Genomic DNA, 20,489 nt, shown 5'->3' on the forward strand with positions numbered 1-20,489 from the left:
GCGCCCTACAAATGTTATTATTATCATTGTAGGCTACCCCCACCCCCTCCCCATACTGCATAAAAACTCGGCGACCCATGGACTGGTCGTTGTACGTTGCTGCTTCTACAGGTTTGCTTAGTCTTTTCTCACATACGTTGTTGCACTTTGTCCCACAGCGTGCCTTGTAAAGTTATGTTGTAAAACTCTTACATGTATGCTGGTCGGCCCTGGAAATCACAACTCTGAATACGTAGAGCGGTTCTAGACCATAGCACCGCGCAATACTCAACTTCTCATTTTTCCATATCTCGATGCAAGCTTTCTTGTGTGGATGCAAAAAATAAGAGTTTTCCCAGAAATCTTGTCCCTGACGTCATGTCTGCCCCCCTCATTTTTTTTACTCATGACGCCTTTACTCTGCTTGTTCGACCTTAAGCCGTTGGTCCCCTGGTTGCTTGCTCACAGGCATTCGTGCTTTCTTAGCAGTCAGGTAAAACCTCGGTTTAACAGAAATAATAGAAATCTGCAACTTGATGCGTTGTCACATTCATGCTATCACGGTCTACACAATATAGACTATACGTACGTACTTCGCATCAACAGGTTTCTCAGCTCACCTTTTGACCTCGCGAGTTCAATCTAAACAAACGAAGAGTAGTCAAGTGTTGCATTGGGTTATAGGCCTATATTTAACCCTACATTGGGGTTTCATCTTCGTTATGTTAATAGCTCTATGGTTTTACTATAGGCCTATATTTAACCCCGTATTAAACAAACCCTGTTTTATATCGTATAACCGCCCTGAAAGTAATCGTTTTTCTCTTCGCCCTTTCCCTTTCTTCATGCTTGGCTGTAGACAGAATGGTGGTGGCCGTCTGTTTAGAGTTTTAAATATTTTTGGTTTAATTTTTTTTTTCCAATTTCTCCTCTGTACTTTGCGATCGAGTGGAGCCAAATAATCTGAAACTGACTGAAACATTCAGGAAAGATAAAAAAAAAAACACCAAAATATCAAATTAGGGTATGTTGTATCATGGACCTATTACGAATAGGTCCATGGTTGTATTCAGATCCCTTTATAACGGCTCTCCTGATTCTCTTTCACTAATTCACTTCTTTCTTTCTTCTCTCTCCTCCCTCCCCCTTTCCTCGCTCTAGTTCCCGTATGTAGCACGCCAAGCTATACATGAAGGGAAAAGGTGCATAAAAGAGCTACAATCCACATGAAGAAAGATCAAACTCGGAACTCGGCCCTTGCCCATCTCTGGGATTCTCGTATCTCTTTTAGTTTTGGAGTATACTTTCAGATTCATGACATAAGATTCCAAAAGTAAGCCGTATTGGGCAATCCTTTGCTTCGTCATTCACGTCAGATATTCAACGTGTTTGAATCCCTTTTCACGCGTACGATATACAATCCTGAAACTACTAGTATCCTAGTAGTATCCTGTGTGTGCAATCGCTAATAGTGGATTATATCTGAAACTAATGCAGAGCGCAAGCATGTCGCTAGCCGGCCGGCTAGCATCGGCTCATTGAGCTTGCACGCACCGTTCGATGTTTGCTTTCTACTCAGCTACACACACAGTACTGCACTTTGTTGATACGATGATTTCTTGATACTGCGCATGCGCCATGACGTATTTCATCAATATGCATGAGGTCGTAATGAATATGCATGATTCGAACGGTGTTCTAATATCAATTTATTTTTTAACCCGAGAGGGCGTCAATAAGAAAGTTCAACCTTATCTCGTTTAACCGACATTTGTTATAATATATGTTTCACCCCTCAATATCATGAAAATATAAAAGTTATGCAAGTTTCTTTTCCGTGATAAAATAGAGCAATAATATAGGTATTTAATGAATGTAATAATTTCAAAATTGATTCATTGCCCTTGTCTGAGATCAACCAATCATACACTATACCTTTAATATCCTTTCAATGACAAATTTGCCATATGACCATGGTACCCCATGACTTTCACATGGCTGACCCGTTACCGGGATATAAAGTAACTATAAAATGGTAAACCTGAAGGGGTGCCACCATATGATATTTTTCCGCATGCACCCCCCTGTAGTTTCTCTTTCCATTAATAATTATTGACCCCCACCCCTCCTCCCTCATTTCCGTGGCCCCATACCACTCTCTTTCTCTCTCTGCCTAGCAAGATTCTACACGAATTGGTTTTAAACTAAGATTCTACACGAATTGGTTTTAAACTAAGATTTTTTTTTCGCGACCTACCCTTTTCTGCTCCATTTTTCTTGGCTGGAGTTGATGTTTTCGGGATACCCTCTTTAGTGATTGCATCAACGTTTGTTTGGTAAGGAAAATCAGAATTTTCTGTAAATACGTCTTCTCTAGTTATCAGATAACGAGAGAGAGAAAAAAAGGTAACAAAATGTTTAACTCTCGCTCACAACACACATGTACATATCGAAGAGTTACTTTCAGCTATTGAGGTTAAACTTTACGAGATTTCTGTGTGTTGTCAGCAAAACTTTAATATTTTGTTATTTTCAACCAACACAGATGAACTTTCATAATAGTGAGAAACAGTGCAGTCCTATAAAGTATTTAACAGTATTTTCTTGATACAATGTAGAAACTGATTAAATTCAAATCAAATTATATCAGTAATTATGAATAAATATATACATGATATATACATGCTATTACGTTAAAGAATATCCTACATTTGCTCTAGGTAAAACCATCGTCCGAATTTGTGGCAAGAAATCATTCCCATGTTGATTCATTAAAGATCAAGTTATAAGTATGTTAATTAATTGTTCTTCAAGGTTCTTTATAGGCCTATTATGTTGAATTGCAAAAGCTATACCAACACTGTCAAAATGAAGTATTTATGCAGCAACAAGTGCTATTTTTGTCCCAGCAAGCTGTCGCTTCACTTATGTTCTTTATAAGCTTATAGCACCCTTTAAGTTACTGCTAAAATATAACTGGGGAATTTAATGCTGGCATAAATTGTGATCAGCTTCTCTAGGCGAATTAATCTTCAACCTCCTTTTTTTTTTTGGGGGGGGGGCAAAATTAACATTTAACCTGATGTTATCTCAGAAATGTTTTCCAAATAATGTATTTTTATACCATGTTTAAAATCAAATTTTGATTTACAATACAAGTTATGTGTGATGTTTAACACGTTTATAATGTTTAGTCCAAAATGTTTTGATTTTAACATTGTCAACGAAGTTTTCCAAAAGTTAGAATATCGTACTAAGGTTTCCAAACGACTGAATAGAAACGTTTCAGTATTATCTCCAGAAAACGATTAAAACATCAGGCCCTTTCTTTACAATCACTAAAGACATGTATTTCAATATTTTAGTATTCTTTTCATAATGACCATGATATCGTTGTATTGTAACTCAGAATTTCAATGTGCACGTTAAGCACTGCAATTCTGCAAGAGTAGGGCCTGCTGAGTAAAATTTTGTACTTTGAATATAGTGAAAACAAAATATTACCTATTAGCCTATAATGGAGTAAAACTACGGATTATTTGAATATATTTCCAAAAATAATTTAGATTAGGCCTATAAGGATTGCCCATCTTTTTTAAATATCATTTTTCTTCAAGGAAGGCTATTGAGCGCTTGATTTGATAAATAATAAAAATAAATAAAAATAAATAAACACATAAATAAATACATGGAAGCCCTTACTGGGTAGGATTTGGTCCCACAGAAATCAGTTAAAAGTATATATATATTGGATTTTATTGCAAGAAAAACTATCAAAATACAATCACAAGCAGTCAAAGACTGAAATGTGTGAATGTTTACATGTACAAACAGAAACATAACAAAATATAAAGTAAACATTATAAATAAATATTTAAATACAATACAGATTCATACAGATGAAAAAGAAATGTATCATAAGTAAATACCAGAGGCCATAACATAATTACTACAAAGTGTCATCAATGAAGAATGGGGGGAGTGAAAGATTAGGAAGAAAGAGGAGAGAGAGGAGATGAAAGGGATTAGAAAAGGGAAAGAAATGGGATAAGACAAAAAGAAAAGGGAAAGCAAGAGGTGGAAATTGGAAAGAAAATAAGAGGCAACCTTAAGTATATAATTCATTAAAGATAAATGAATAGAAAAATGTGAACTCACAGGTCATCAAACAAAACTGGAGCACTTGGCGATGAAGGCTTTTGGCAGCTTTCCAAGTATCGATGTTTATGATCCATGTTGTTTCTATTCCGTGATCATGATCTAAAACAAATATAAACTAAATGGGAGCTAGGGTGTTGTTTTCTCAATTGTATATTCCTTATCTATTAGTTTGAGAATATAGGCATATTCTGATTACCAATTGAAGTCCTATTATAGTTTTGAACGGCATTTTATACACAAAGATTCTCAAGTAAATATATATCGGGTGACCTTGTCTTGTCCGATGATAGTTTGTCGGACAAAATGAAGGGGGGTGGGGGCTCGTTTTGCTAGCTCATAAATTTCCAAAAAAATATGTTCACCATAACAGGTTAGACTTTCTAACTCGAACCCCCTCGATATATCTTTGTATTAATATGCCACCCCCTCCCCCTCTTGGCATGCTTGGTGTGGAATATAATTATTATCAATGAATATATAATCATCTCTCTTTCACTCTGTGCATCATATTATGCAGGTATATGCACACCTAAACTTTGATGAGTAAATTATTGTGGATTAAAATGAACATAAGACTCTGTAAATATGATCGAATTCAATATATTAAAAAAAAATATAATTCTAATGATGGTTTGGATAGAATAAAAATAAGACGACCAAACTGTGGACAGATTGAGAGAAATTAGGAAATTAAAATGTTATGGTGGCTCTTAAACCATGCAAGATACACTCCACAAAATAAAGTGCTATTTTTTATTGCACATTAGGAGCTTGTATAGTGACTACATACCTCAGAGTGCTGGGGTCCGTTGCAGAAAGAGTTGCGTTTAAACGCAAGTCAAAAAATCAATCGCAAGCCCCAAATGCGCGCCGTTGATTGGTTTAAATTCAAGTTGTGCATAATTTTTAGAGTTGCGATTGATTGCAACTCTTTCTGCAATAGGCCCCAGTAATTCAAATTTGAACTAGAAAATCAGTACTCCGAGGTGCAGTAACTATAAAAGCTCCTTAAGTGGTAAATTAGCCCTTCATTTTTAGAGTATAGATGTTAATATCAAATTGGCAATTCGTTTTTGCAGGCCCTTTTTATTTACATTTTTATACTGGCATGTACTGGTAAATAGAAATCTAAATCAAGGAAAAAATATGGAGTTTTTTTCTTAGATAAGTGTAGATTTGAACAGCGAACCTCTTTTGGGGACGGGGTGGGGGGGATTGCCAATTTGTCCAATCATCACATGGTCTACCTTCATTTATTCTAATGCCATTCCGTCCGTCAACATTTCGTCTAACCAACATTTGGTCCAATAACCATTTTGTCCAATCATCACTTCGTCTAGTCACCAGTTCGTCTAAGACCATTTCGTTTCATATCCAGTTTGTCTGATGCGTTTTTTTTTCATTAATTTTGCCCAATTAACACTTTAGTCTAATTAGACTAAATGGCATATGGACTAAATGGCTATTCGACCAACTATTTATTAGTTCATAAGTTCATTTTATTTTGTCTTCCAACTTTGAGTTTGAATACATGACAAACATATAAGTGTGTATGAAACAATGAGCAGAGTACATGATAAAACATACAGGTATATATATAAAACAGAGTATGCAGAAAACATTGTTTTTAAATACATTATACAGCTTAAGACAGAAATGAAATAATTTTAAAGGAAGACTAGGAGACCTAAGTGAAGCAATGCTTGTAAATTAAGGTTCCTCATTACGAATTCAAAGAACATTGGATAAACAACAAAGAAATGGCAATATAATATAATATGATAACTAAAGAGAGAGGCGGGGAGAGAAGAGGGACACATTTATGTACAAAAGGGACAAAAGGCCCGGGAAAGGGGGGGGGGATGTTTAGTATTGATAATTTAGCATTAACTGATAACACACGAAAAATAGGCTTTACGAATCACTTCCATAGTTACTCAGTAAATAAGATTTCAATTTTCGTTTAAACACTGTAGAACTGACAGCATGTGTAATGTCAGGGTCAAGTGCATTAAAAAACCTGGGTCCAGTGCAAACTAGAGTGCCCAAAGTGAACTTTGTTCTTGCACGAGATATATGGAGAGTGGAAGATTGTCTAGTATTGTAATTGTGTACTTGACTGTTTTTCTTAAATATCAGTGCCAGGGCTGAAGGGAGATTTCCTGAATCAAAATCATACATAAGAGATCCTAGCTGCATAAAGTAGATATCTTCCACTTTCAATAAGTGATTGTCATGAAATAAAACATTTATTAGACGAATTGGTGAGTGTAAGAAATGGCAATTAGACAATGTGGATATTGGACGAACTGATGGTAGACCATAAGACCAAATGATAGTGAGACGAGTTGGTAATTGGACGAATTAGCATGAGAACAATTGGAAATATACAAATTGTTGTAGCGCTTTACGAGCGCTCCCTCTATTTTTTTTTGACAGCGTGACGTCATGCGTAGCCTGTCATTCATTACAAAAATTGTGATAGAACAATAATCGAATCGATTATTTTCATACGAAATATTTAATTTTTTGAGTTTTTTTCAACCCATCACTGAGATGAATATATCCCAGATGGCTCATGGTATTTGTAATAAGGCTGTCTGAAATATGAATATTATATGTCTGTCTTTGAAATCTGAACAGAGAACATGAATATTGAGATAGGAAAAAAAATGCATCGTCTATTTATAATGCGTGTACCGACAGAACCTTTTTTGTTAATACTCGACTCAACATTCCCGCTCAATCAGATCGAGGTTTTGGCACACGTAAAACGAACGATATTTTACATTTTATTTAGACCTATATCTATATGAAATCAAATAAGACAGATCTATACTTACAGGAATCTTGGAATGATGAGGAAACATATATTATGAAGGGTTCAAATTGATATATCCACCTGATTGACCCTGCCAGTGTCCCACTTCGCCGGTAACGCGGTGGCGCTGGCGTTTTTGGTATTGGCGACATCAATTTAGTCTACTATTACAGGCCCCTTTTTGTGATCATTCTGCTCTGAAAAAGTTTACTTTTGGAATTATCACGATCGAAAGCGATAATCCCACATGATAAAATACGAGAAGGTGGAAAGAAGACAGGGGCTGCGCTTCGATTTTTCAAGTAGCGAAAAGGGTGGAAAGAGGAGGAAGAGAAGAAAAGGAGAAAGGAAAAGGGAGATGGAAGAAAGAACATCAAAAGGCCCATATATAAGCCTATCATTATATGGAAGTAATTAAATTTGACAAAAAATAACAAAGGTTTTACTACCAAATCGAGGTCATTTGGTCCCAGGAATTAATTTGACGACCAAATTTGACAAAAAAAGCTGCTCACTTGCTTATGCATGATTTACCCCTACAGGGGGGGGGGGGGGGACTGTGCCTCACAAGGGGGGGGGGGCACTGGCAAGATGTGCCCCCAACCTGGACCAGCCACTGTTTATATCATGATGCAGATTACGAAAAAAATTATTTCTTCAATTTTAATCATAATTCTATATTATGCCTAGTGAAAGAAGAACCATTCCAAAGTGTGCAATAGTACCTAGAAGTAATGGGAATTATAATTCGTATGCCTTTACTATTATTGATGATATTTATTATTCTCGGGATTGAAATACACTAGAATTTTATATAATCATTTGTTTTTTGTAAACCTGGAAATGTTATGCGTGTTTCCTATTTCTATGACCCCGCCTATAAGTTTTTTGTTGTTGTTTTGTTTAATGGAACTTGAATCATTCAAGCCCCTTCCTAACTTACCTCCGGGGTGTATAATTACTTTTCACACTGCAGCACATTAATCATCCTATTGTTAGTTAAATTGCTCATCTATCTTGACTTTACTTTATGCTGTCATTATTTTTTTTGCCCCCGGCATCACAATATACCAGGGGTCTGGAACAGAAGACTGAGTGTGATAGTGGGAATTCCCCGCGCTCCCAAAATAGCGCCCCGATACCATTTATCAATGGTTTGGTCTAGATAAGCTTTTGGAGGAGGGGATGCCAATGATGTGACGGGCCGGAGAATACGACGGGGAGGGGGGGGGGGGGGGTCATCTGTATCACTTCACAAATGTAAAATCACAGGTTTCAAAATTGTACCATGGAGTTAATGCTGCTAATTGTACCTTACTCGCCTAGCTATAGGCCAATTAATAGTTTGGAGGAATGGCCCTAATAGCCGGGAGGACTTGGGATGGGGGGGGGGGGGGGGTGCGTTTAAGTGCAGATTTGAAGTTGGGCAAGAATCGCACTTTGAAATAAAAAAAGATTACTTCATATTAAACCGTACATAAATTAAAAACTCACTGTTGCATAATAAATAAATTTATCCGTGACTTAGGTTAAAGTAATTCCTGGTTTTAAAAAGGGTCATTAAAACCACAGGGGGGGGGGGGGGGGGCTATTAGTTAAAATGCAATCAAACTATACCTATTTTTTGCCCACAGAATATCATTTCGAGTTATATAGTCATATTGGCATTTATGTTGAATGCAGCACATTTACTATATCACCTCTTTATTTCAGGTAACGTACTTGCCACCCAGAAGGAAAAACCAGTAAGACCAGTAAGAATTTTTACTGGTTTCCAGTAGAATTTTACTGGTTTCCAGAATTTTTTTACTGGGCCAGTTGATTTTTAACTGGACCAGTAAAAATCAACTGGAGACCAGGGCAACAATTGCATTCCAGTTGAAGCAATAAGTAATACCAGTTAAATTGTCTTTCATCAAACTGGTGTTTCTGGTCCAATAAATGGTTTCCAGTCGATATTTACTGGTTTCCAGTATATGTTTACTGGACCAGTTTATTTTTAACTGGACCAGTATAAATCAACTGGAGACCAGTTCAAACAATTGCATTCCAGTTGAAGCAAAGTAGTAATACCATTTCAATTGTTTTTCGTCAAATTGGTGTTACTGGTCCAATAGATAATGACTTTATTTCAAGTAAGATCATTTGACGAATTATGGAAAATGAATCTTGCAATTCAGAGAAAGTTATTATCGTTATTATTGTTATCATCATTCTTCTTATAATTATCATAATGATTATTATTATGATTATTATGATCATTGTTGTCATCATTCTTATTACTGTTATCATTGTTATCGATATTTTAATAATTATTATTAATATTATCATAATTATCAAGTATTAACATTATCATTAAAATAATTATTTCCTTTAATTATATGATTAAGATCAAAGCAAGATATATTCCTCTGATATAGTCAACTGGTCTAAATAAATTCATTGTTTGAAATTGAACTGGTCAAGACCAGTAATACCAGTAATTCTGATGATGCTGATCACGTGGTTTACCTTATTTGCATATTTCCTATTTAAAAAAGAAAAATCAGGATTTAGAATGGAATATCCTTGCAATGGCACTCATTGTTGTTTAAAAACTTTCCAAATAAGTGTGTGAACTAATTCACAATGAAAATGTGTAATTTCATATATCACATTTAAAATAACAGCAGAAAGATTAATTTACTAACCATCTTTTCCATCACATTTCACTGACCATGGTATATAACAAACCAAATGCATGTAATAAATTGATCCAGTAAGACCAGTACGAGGTCCAGTTCGAGGACCAGTTAGACCAGTAAAAATACCAGTAAAGACCAGCTTGAATTGGATACCAGTATGAAGACCAGTGAGACCAGTAACAACTACCAGAAACGAGGCCAGTATAAAATTCCAGTACTCAAGACCAGTTTAATTTTTTAACTGGATCAGTATGACCAGTTAGACCAGTAAACCGATGTTCCAATTTCCAAAGTTACCAGTTAAAATTCTACTGGTCTAACTGGTCCAGTGGAACTGATTTTTCCTTCTGGGCAAACTTCCTCGGCAAGCTGGACATGCTGGCCCGTATTCTGAAGTCGGGTTTAACTTAAACTCAGGTTTAAAGTTGTGGTTTAAGTATGGAGAGCCAATTACATAATCACTATCAGTAGAGATATCATACTTAAGCTCATTTGGCTCTCAAATCATTCATACTTGTCTAGGAAATATGAAAAGATTACTGTCTTCACCATCGATGAATCCGGGAACATAAGAAACAAACAACTTAATAAATTTGTTTGATATTTTTGGCTTCCCATACTTAAACCACAACTTTAAACCTGAGTTTGAGTTAAACCCGACTTCAGAATACGGGCCGCTGGGTGTATTATAGGCCTACTCGCTATCTTTACTCAGCTTCGGAAAGATAGCTACATCTAGCTTACCTTCAAAAGTGATAGTTTGCCCAGTCAGCTTCACCATAATGGTGATAATTTTTTTTTTTTTAATTTCTGCATTCAATGTCAGTATCAGAACGGTATAGTATAACAATTATAAGCAGTGAAAATAAATACCAACAAGGTGTATTATGTATTTCACAAAATAGAAAAAGGAATGCGCGGGCTTTAAAGTACGTAAGGGGGGGGGGTGTCAAAGAATAGATCGAGATGGATTATATGGAATCATATATATATATAAAAGATGAACAAAGAAATCATAATCGTGTGATGTTTATTCGGATATGATGGACCGTCATGCCCCTGACAGTGTAACGGATCCCCCCCCCCCATCATGGGGGTGGGGGGGGGGGGGATATCGATACCGAAATTGCCTAAAGGTCACACGAGGTCACCAAACATTTGCAAAAATGGCAGCCAGCTTCGAAAAAATTTGCGACGTTGTGTCAAATGGCATTGTGCCTGTTACTAAATATAGGTCGACTGAAACAGGATTGACAGTTTGTCTTGCTCAAGTAGAAGGACCTCTTGTGAATGGTTATTTTGTTTTAGGTTAGTAAAGTTGGTTTAACTTGCGCTTCTAAAAAGGCAGCCGCGTGAGCTAAGCGACACTGCACTGCCTTGATTCATCACGCGTGAGCGGCCGGCGGGCGGGCTGTGCCTGTGCGTGTTTACTGTTTGGGTGGTGGTTATGGACGCTGAATGTTGCTAAGTCATTAATTATATGCCTATTAATATGGCTTTGGCCTAAGCTTATGTTATGTGGACGTGTATGACTGAGTGAGGGTGTGTATGATGTGTGTTAATTGAAATGAGTAATGACACATCCCTGAGGCTGATCCCTATAATATATAATCTGATCAGTACTAGGCGCACGGCCAATATTGGACTCTGGAGACTGTCTCCAAATGTGGGACTCTGGGACACTGGGAGATTATCTCCAATATCAGAGACTTTTGTAAAGAATTTGGGTATCCAATTTCAGAGACAGTCTCCAGTTTTGGAGTCCAATTTCCTTTGTTTACATTTGCTGCAAAAGGATTACCTTGGCGGCAAATAAAAATGTGATAAGCAGATTCCTCATGAAAAATTACCCCTTTTCACCGTCTACTTTAAATATTTACCGTCTACTTTTGTTTTGATAAGGATTTTTGTTGTCAATCACACACAAAACAAATGGGCTTCTGACCTCTGTGAGACAAAATTTTGGGTGGAAAAAATCATGCTTTTGTTGGTGTTGTTTCTTTTGTCCTTTTGGAAGTTTTGCAAAGCAAGTCTCCAATGTGGGAGATTGTCTCCCCTATTGGAGAGAGTCTCCCATATTGGCCGTGCACCTCTACTGATAATCTATATAAACTAATAATTATGTGATATCAACTAGCCAGGCGGCTTCTAGAGAGTAAAAATCATTTACTAACGTAAGGTTACTCTCATACGAAGCCAGGCCTTCTATCTCATAGACCCACACAAAGGAAGCCAAAACCTGAAACTTTCACCCCTGAGATTTCTACTTTCCTTCTAAAAGATCTAGCTCTAAATCATGTACATGGGATAAAACTTCATTTCCGACATTTCTACGCTCTCGTTGTTATTTTTAAAACAAGAATTCATCAAAAAAATGAAAAGATATTGTGAAAAGACGGAAGAGACTTGCCCGATGTTTACGCCGCCATCTTGTTTCTTATTGTACTTCCCCAACGTTACAGACGTGAGCGTCGCCATTGAAAGAGAAATCCTACAAACGGGGTTTTCAAATCACTTGTGTGGCACATAAACTTTGTACAGCATAGAATAAATAAAAAGGAGAACACCATCGATCCTCCATAATAGGGGTTAACGAGTGCTAAATTGGACAAAATTTGAGGAAATAAATTAGCAATTAAGTGTCAAGTAAAGAGTTTTTGTTTTCTCTTTGTATTAAAATGATCACCAAATCCTTATTTCCAAGTTACTGGTAGATACATTTTTTCTCACCAATTTTTCCGTATTTTTACTCTCTTTTTTTATACCGGCTCCCAAGCGCCACTCCGCAAGTCTCGGTGCGCCACCATTTGAGAATCCCTGACTTAGACCTTTGCAAAATAGAAGGATTCGATCCCAGGGCACCATTAATAATTTGACTAGGTGGTGGAAGTCTGGCATGTCTCTAGATGCTTTTGTGTTCTGGAAGGTGTTTCAGAGTGATTGGAAATGTTGAAATTCTAAATTTCTAACAAATCTAATTCTTGTATTTCAAATTTTAACTGGTACTTATGGAACTCTTCCCCACTATTTTTGTCTCGCCTGCATAGCAGAGCGAGACTATAGGCGCCGCTTTTCCGACGGCGGCGACGGTGGCGGCGGCGGCGTCAACATCAAATCTTAACCTAAGGTTAAGTTTTTGAAATGACATCATAACTTAAAAAGTCTATGGACCTGGTTCATGAAACTTGGACATAAGGTTAATCAAGTATTACTGAACATCCTGCCTGAGTTTCAGGTCACATGACCAAGGTCAAAGGTCATTTAGGGTCAATGAACTTTGACCATGTTGGGAGAATTATTTTCAAAATCTTAACCGAAGGTTAAGTTTTTGAAATGACATCATAACTTAGAAAGTATATGGACCTAGTTCATGAAACTTGGGCATAAGGTTAATCAAGTAAAAGTTAACATCCTGCTTGAGTTTCAGGTCACATGACCATGGTCAATGGTCATTTAAGGTCAATGAACTTTGGCCGTGTTGGGGGTATTTGTTAAATTACCATCCTAACTCTGAAAGTTTACGGATCTAGTTCATAAAACTTGGACAAAAGAGTAATCAAGTATCACTGAACATCCTGTACGAGTTTCAGGTCAAATGACCATGGTCAAAGGTCATTAAAGGTCAATGAACTTTGGCCGTGTTGGGGGTATTTGTTGAATTACCATCGTAACTCTGAAAGTTTATGGATCTAGTTCATAAAACTTGGGATATAAGAGTAATCAAGTATCACTGAACATCCCCTGTGAGTTTCAGGTCACAAAACCAAGGTCAAAGGTCAGTTAAGGTCAATAAACTTAGGCAATGTTGGGGTAATTGTTGAATTGCCATCATAACTTTGAAAGTTTATAGATAGAGTGAATGAAATGTGGACATGGGTGTAGTTGACAAGTCTTAAGTCACCGTCCAAATGTCATTTATGGTCAATGAATGTGGTATTATGTCATTATATGAATGGTGTTTTTGTGAATGATTATTTTATAGTAGTTTTCAAAGTTAGCGCTGCTTCTATATTAAATCGCGTAATGCAGGCGAGACTGCCAGAGGCGTTCCACTTGTTATGACTATTTGCTACAAAGTGAGCGCTCGTTGACTAGCATAGGATTTTTCGATCACATTTCTGCAAAACCCAGTGATTTTACTTAGTTGAGCCATTGGCAGTCTTGAATCTTATTCTGTTTGTCATGATTTTTTTGGGTGTAAAATGCAGAATTAAAAAAAAAGTGTTTTTGCTTTTAATTTTAAATTCTAGTTTCTGAATTATTTTTTTCTTTTTTTCTCAGCCACTGAAGCACACGATGACGATGGGCTGCCCCATACGCTTGAACATCTTATCTTTCTCGGGAGTGAAGAGTATCCGTTTAAGGTGAGATATTTGAAATGTTTTTACCATACATGCATCCTTAAAACAGAAATTGTGTCAACTATAAGTTTGACAATGTGGAGATAAAAATAGGTGTTTCATTTTTTTCAAAATTCAAGTTCACATTTTCTTTTTCAAGGAAAAACCTTTGTTAATAATGGTGAAATACAACATGTCAATTTACATCAAAACCTGATGTAGAATCTTAGCCAAATTGAGCTTTATACACTCGACAACCCATTTAAATGGGATACAAATTTGAGATAAATAAAGATTTTATGTAAAAATGGGAGAAGAGGATGAATGAGATAGGAGAAGAAAAAGGATATGTATGGTCTTTGTGTGCTGATTTATCGATTCATTTGTTATTGTGTTTGATTTGTTTTTCTTTTGATAAGAATTATAAATGATGAGGATTTTCTATCAGTATTTTAAATTTTATATTGATCTTTCTTCATTGGGTGCAGGCCGCAGGGCACGCTCTCCAATTTTTGTAGCTGGATATATGCATGTTTTTTTTTATTATTCATTCATGTAATTATTTTTGCTTTTTCACTTTTGATGATGATAATCTGAAATATTAAGAATTACATATCAATGAAATATTGAATTTTGCATTGTTTGGTCTTCTCCAAGGGAGTGTTGGACATGCTAGCCAATCGTTGTTTGGCTCAGGGAACCAACGCCTGGACGGATACTGACCACACCTGCTATACAGTGATGACCGCCGGGAGTCAAGGTTTCATCAATCTCATGCCGATCTATCTCGACCATGTTCTCTATCCAACACTCACGGTAAGTGGCAGTCCTTCATGTTTATAATTTCGTGGAGCTCAATAAATCGCTCTCCTTATTTCTTTGAGAAGCTCAATTGAGTTCCTCAGAATCGCTCTCCTTGAGGAGCTCAAATCAATTCAATACAATACATGTACATGTATGATAAATTGTAGATTTTTCATCGAATATGCAATAGCTGTGTAGCTATTAATTAATCTGTGGTGAAACTAGGCCTGGGTCAATACGTTTACAAAATATCGCGCTCCTGCTTTAAAAAAAAAAAAACTGTACAAAAAATTGCTAAAATTTCACATTTTACATCTTTAAATCCATGAAATGGCCATCTATTTTCCATAATTCCTTGAAATTATTTTGATTTAGTATGAAAACTATCAGAAAAATGAAGAATATTCACCTCTTTACCGACTCTGATCTGATTTGAATTTACACTCTGTAAATATTGTAGTCCCACATGTAGACTTCCATGGTGTTACCATGAAAATTTACATATGGGACTAAAATACTTACCTTGTTTAAAATCAAATCAAGAGTTGGGAAAGAGGTGAATATTCTTCATTTTTCCGGTAGTTTCCAACTAAATCAAAATAATTTCAAGGAATTATGGAAAACGGATGCCTATTTCGTGAATATAAAGATGTAAAATGTGAAATTTCAGCAACTTTTTGTGAAGGCTTTTTTTTTAGGAGCGCGATTTTTTGTTTTTATTTTTTTAGGGGCGCGGTAGGAACGCCGGTGCAATTGCGCTCCTCAAAAATGAAGGTCTGAAGTGGATGTGTTTCAAAGGGGGCTGTGAGTAGTTTGCCCCCAATTTCAATTGGGTGTTTTATAAAGCTGTTGTACAGTATAAAGTTACAAGCTACTTTTGGAATGACTGTTGATCTTTTCCTGTGGGAAATAGTACACCTTAGATTTTTATTGGTGTTGGTGTTGTTATCACTCGTTCATAAAGTCGTTCGCAATTTTGAAAATAGCAAATAAAACGTCTTTATGAAACACCACCCCAAAAAGTTTGTTCAGTACAAAATCTTTATTAGAGATGAATGTATATGACATTTCATCAGGACAATGGAAATACCCCACCCTCTCTGCACTCTTGTGTATATGTGCCTGATGATCAGTGATGCTTTGATTTTAGGGCCAAAGCATGCTGACCCACATTATTGTTCCAATACCACAGATCTGTCGGATAATTCAATTCTACTTGGTAAAAATTTATTAAGACTATTGACTGGATTTTTTAATTAGAATTATCTGTGAAACTGATATTTGTCCGGGCTTTAAAGCCAGTGTGTTTTTAAAATAGGATGGTTAAGACATTTATTTCTATTTTTTTTTTCTGTAGGATGCTGGTTACATCACTGAAGTACATCATGTGAACGGTGAAGGGGAAAACGCTGGTGTTGTGTACTGTGAGATGCAGGGTAGGGAAAATTCTGGGGAGTCCCGATGTCACCTTGCTATGCTGAGAAAGATGTACCCAGGGCATTGTGGGTACAAGGTAAGCTATGGAAATTTGGGTAACCATTGCATTATGGGTAATTGATTTTAGTTTTGGGCTTTGTGAACATAAATCTATGTTTACGATCAATTTCTAAAAAGAAGTAATGACCAATAGAAATTATTGTTGAATAATGCATGGCAGATTAATTAATTAATTTATTTATTCATTCATTCATTCATTTTATTTTACTATTATTTTTTTTTTTTTTTTGGGGGGGGGCTGTTGATTGATGTGAATTCTGGTGGGAGTACCCCAAAATGCAATGAACTGCATGCACATTTGCATTGAACACCTTTGGATATTTTATTTTTATTATATATATTTTATTCTAATTTACTGTAGATCAACTGTTTCACTTCAACAACAGTTTATTACGGGTTATAAATTATTTTCCATCATCCTATTGTTTTCTTGTAGTCAGAGACTGGGGGAATTATGGCCAATCTTCGGGACTCCACGTCCAACGAGAAAGTTCGCAACTACCACCGTGACTTCTATCGTCCTGAAAACCTCTGTCTGATTATTACAGGCAAGGTTGCCCCGGAGGAGGTCTTCAAGGCTTTGGAACCCTTTGAACAGAAGATCAAGGCAAAGGTATTTCTTCAATGTGTGGTGCTGTCAAGATCACATAAGTGCTGTTGCAAAGATGGTTAAGGTGATGGGCAAACTATCACTTACGAGGCAAGCTGGACATAGCTATCTTTCCGAAGCGAAGCCGAGGAAAGATAGCGATTAAAGCCAACTTGCCGAGAAAGTGATAGTTTGCCTCATCACCTGAAATAAAAAGGAGATTATATGCTTTATATTCCACATCAAGAACCACTATAAATTCGATATCAATACATCTTTATTAGATTTTTTTTTATCGACGTTTCTTTGAAAAAAAAATCCATTGAGACGATTATGCTTGTTTAACTGCTAGCGTTTATTTAAACTGCGCAAGCATCCAAGATCTTGCTCCAATAAGATTTATTGTGACCTCACAAAGGAACTTTGCCATCACAACGAAACAATCGAGGGGCAATTGGCGTATGTACAATGCGCGCACCCATCTAGATCTTGCGCGATTGACACTGCATGTGATGGAGAATGATGGACCAAAAAATAGAGTGGCAAAATTTGCGCGTACTCAAACTAAGTCATAACGCGTTATGATCCAGTGGGCTGAAAAGGATCACTGCAAGTGATGATTGATGGGGAAACTACCCTTTATCACGTGACCGACTTCTGACCAATCCTATAGCAAGATTCTTAGCATGTCAAATATAAAATAGAATAATAGAAGATAAATGCTATAGTACCTGTATTTCTGTTATGGTGCTGTCAAGTTTGCAGCAGCACTGTACCAAAGATGGTTCAAAACAATGGCAATTCAGGTCACTCAAGCTCTAGTACTATTCTTTATGTCTGATGTCTTTTGACATTTGTATGAATTTTGGAATCGTTCAAGTTTCGAGCAAGGAGTAAAGCTAAAAGGTATTTCAAGAAGTTAAAAGTTGTTTGTTTGGAAACCCTACACTAGCTTATTGCATAGTATACACACCAACATACCAGTCCTTCCTCTTCAGTAAGAGAAAGTACAGATTACTTTGTATCATTTTCTTTGCATTACAGGGAGCCCTACCCTCACATGTCCGCCCATGGCAGTCTCCTGTACCACCCCTCCCAGAGAAAGTGGTAGAGACCGTCAAATACCCATCCGATGATGAATCAAATGGAATGATCTACTTGGCCTGGAGGGGTGCATGTGCTGATGTAAGTTATCAATTTTATTTCTTAGTCGTTTTTTAAATTTTGTCATTTCAGGAAATTGCTCCAATAAGAAATGCCTGAACAATCCCATGATTAGAAGTTAAGGTCAGAATATCATATTTTCAGAATTCCCTGTCTGAAAAATGTGGCCATCTCTTTGCAGCTTCGCAAGAGAGAGTGGTAGATAAGCCATAAGTTTATGGTTGTCACCATCATCTAATCCATTACGGGATTTCCTATGCTTCTGCCCACTTCAGCCATTGTGTTCTTAGGTCGTTCTATACTTCAATCCATCTGTCCGTCCCATTTTCATTCTTGTGATAAATAAAGAACCATTTGACAGATCAACTTCCGACTTGGTCCAAGTACATGTATGCCTATAGGTATAACAATGATCTAATTTGATTTTCGAGGTCATTAGGTCAATGGTCTTTCAGGTGATTACGAAGCCTGTTGACAAGTCAATATTCTTTTATTGTTTCAGGATATGTACAAGATGTTTGTACTAATGATTCTTTTAGAGTACCTATCTGATACCTTAGTCGCTCCTCTCCAGAGAGAATTTGTAGAGCTGTTGGACACTTATTGCAGTAGGATACTTGTGTTTTTTACTTCTATAGGACCTACATGTACTTATGAAATTATTGTTATTGTTTCAGGATATGTAGAAGTTGTCAGCACTGTTGATTCTACTAGAGTACCTGACAGATACCTCAGTTGCTCCTCTCTAGAGAGACTTTGTAGAGCTGTTGGAAACTTACATGTACTGCAGTAGGGTACTTGTGTCTTTGACTTCTATAGGACCTACTCATGAATTTGTTTTATTGTTTCAGGATATGTACAAGATGTCAGCACTGTTGATTCTACAAGAGTACCTGTCAGATACCTCAGTCACTCCTCTGCAGAGAGACTTTGTAGAGCTGTTGGAAACTTACATGTACTGCAGTAGGGTACTTGTGTCTTTGACTTCTATAGGACCTACTCATGATTTTTTTTATTGTTTCAGGATATGTACAAGATGTCAGCACTGTTGATTCTACTAGAGTACCTGACAGATACCTCAGTCGCTCCTCTGCAGAGAGACTTTGTAGAGCTGATGGAAACTTACATGTACTGCAGTACGGTACTTGTGTCTTTGACTTCTATAGGACCTACTCATGAATTTGTTTTATTGTTTCAGGATATGTACAAGATGTCAGCTCTGTTGATTCTACTAGAGTACCTGACTGATACCTCAGTCGCTCCTCTCCAGAGGGACTTCGTTGAGCTGTCGGATGCCTACTGCAGCAAGGTTCGCTACTCTATCATTGAAGCAACGGCCTCGTGTCTCTACCTCAAGTTTGAGAATGTTCCCAAAGCTAAACTCGGAGACATCAATGGAAGGTGAGCTTAGCCTTGTTAATGACAATAATTGTAGTAGGCATTTATGAAATGCTGTCTGTCTATGAATAATATGTTCAGAGATGCCTTATCATTATTTTCAGAGCTCTTGTTTCAGCTGCTATGCCCTGTGCCCAGGGCATTAAAGAATTTATGAAATATCTATTTAAAAAAAATTGTGCAATTTCAAAATGCATTTATTTGTAACCTGTAAAAATAAAGTCCCCGACAATTTCCATTGAAAATTCAATAAAAAACAAAAAGTCGAAAACAAAGAAATACATAAGAAATTGTAGATAATGCCATGGGTAACACGCGTGCCAATTTTCGTCGCGATCGCGCGATCGACAGCCGAGATCATAAGGGGGGCTGAATCAGCCCCCCCCCCCCCCCCGTCGAAATAGCCCAGTCTATTTAGGGTTAAGAGACCTATCATAAATTGTACTGTGCTGGGTTATTTTTTCATGTAACCAAGAAAATGTGAAAGTTGAATGTGTCTAAACTTATATTTGTTTGCGACAGGACGTTTTCCCTTCTGAATAACCTCTCAAACGGCACAGAAGATATCGACATGGTACGCATGAAGAGTGTGATCCACCGTCGCATTCTAGAAGCACTCAACAACATGGAAGATAACCCACACGAGACGTTTGCCTTCATGTGCATTGGGGATTTTCTGTATGATAATACAGAAGAAGAGGTGAGAAGTGCATCTTTTGTATCACTGTTCTTCATCATACAATATTTCAAATAGATGTTTGACTTAAAGGACAAGTCCACCCCAACAAAAAGTTGATTTGAATAAAAAGGGAAAAATCCAACAAGCATAACACTGAAATTTCATCAAAATCGGATGTAAAATAAGAGTTATGACAATAAAGTCTTAATGGCAAAAAGAAGCTGCTGAAAACTGCTTATCTAATAAAAGAGAGCCAATGGAGTAAATTAGAAAGTCAAAAGGGGCCTAAGCTTTCGATCCTAGCAGAATCTTCGTGGGAGGCAAAATGACAAACATATAAAGTGGAACAACCATAAAATAGACCACAGACAAG

At 36.8% G+C, this 20,489-nt stretch overlaps 1 protein-coding gene and 1 long non-coding RNA gene across 2 annotated transcripts in view; one reads left to right on the top strand and one right to left on the bottom strand.

Annotated features, from left to right (window-relative positions):
- Positions 1-1,672: 1,672 nt before the first annotated feature.
- On the bottom strand, positions 1,673-7,067 carry LOC129267646 (uncharacterized). The gene is made up of 3 exons (XR_010294600.1): positions 6,984-7,067; positions 4,138-4,239; positions 1,673-2,352 (listed from the first exon to the last, which is right to left on the bottom strand). It is a non-coding gene; the product is annotated as an uncharacterized LOC129267646 (long non-coding RNA).
- Positions 7,068-10,767: 3,700 nt separating this feature from the next.
- Positions 10,768-20,489, top strand: part of LOC129268202 (uncharacterized protein C05D11.1-like) — a 29,592-nt gene continuing 19,870 nt past the window's right edge. The window contains exons 1-8 of the mRNA XM_064104815.1: positions 10,768-10,953; positions 13,927-14,009; positions 14,643-14,801; positions 16,147-16,302; positions 16,723-16,899; positions 17,920-18,060; positions 19,238-19,440; positions 19,960-20,137. Coding sequence (XP_063960885.1) covers positions 10,812-10,953; positions 13,927-14,009; positions 14,643-14,801; positions 16,147-16,302; positions 16,723-16,899; positions 17,920-18,060; positions 19,238-19,440; positions 19,960-20,137 — 1,239 coding nt within the window. The 5' untranslated portion in view covers positions 10,768-10,811. The remainder of the gene's footprint in view (positions 10,954-13,926; positions 14,010-14,642; positions 14,802-16,146; positions 16,303-16,722; positions 16,900-17,919; positions 18,061-19,237; positions 19,441-19,959; positions 20,138-20,489) is intronic.

This window comes from Lytechinus pictus, chromosome 9, assembly GCF_037042905.1.
Source record: "Lytechinus pictus isolate F3 Inbred chromosome 9, Lp3.0, whole genome shotgun sequence".
In the NCBI taxonomy this organism is placed as follows: Eukaryota; Metazoa; Echinodermata; class Echinoidea; order Temnopleuroida; family Toxopneustidae; genus Lytechinus; species Lytechinus pictus.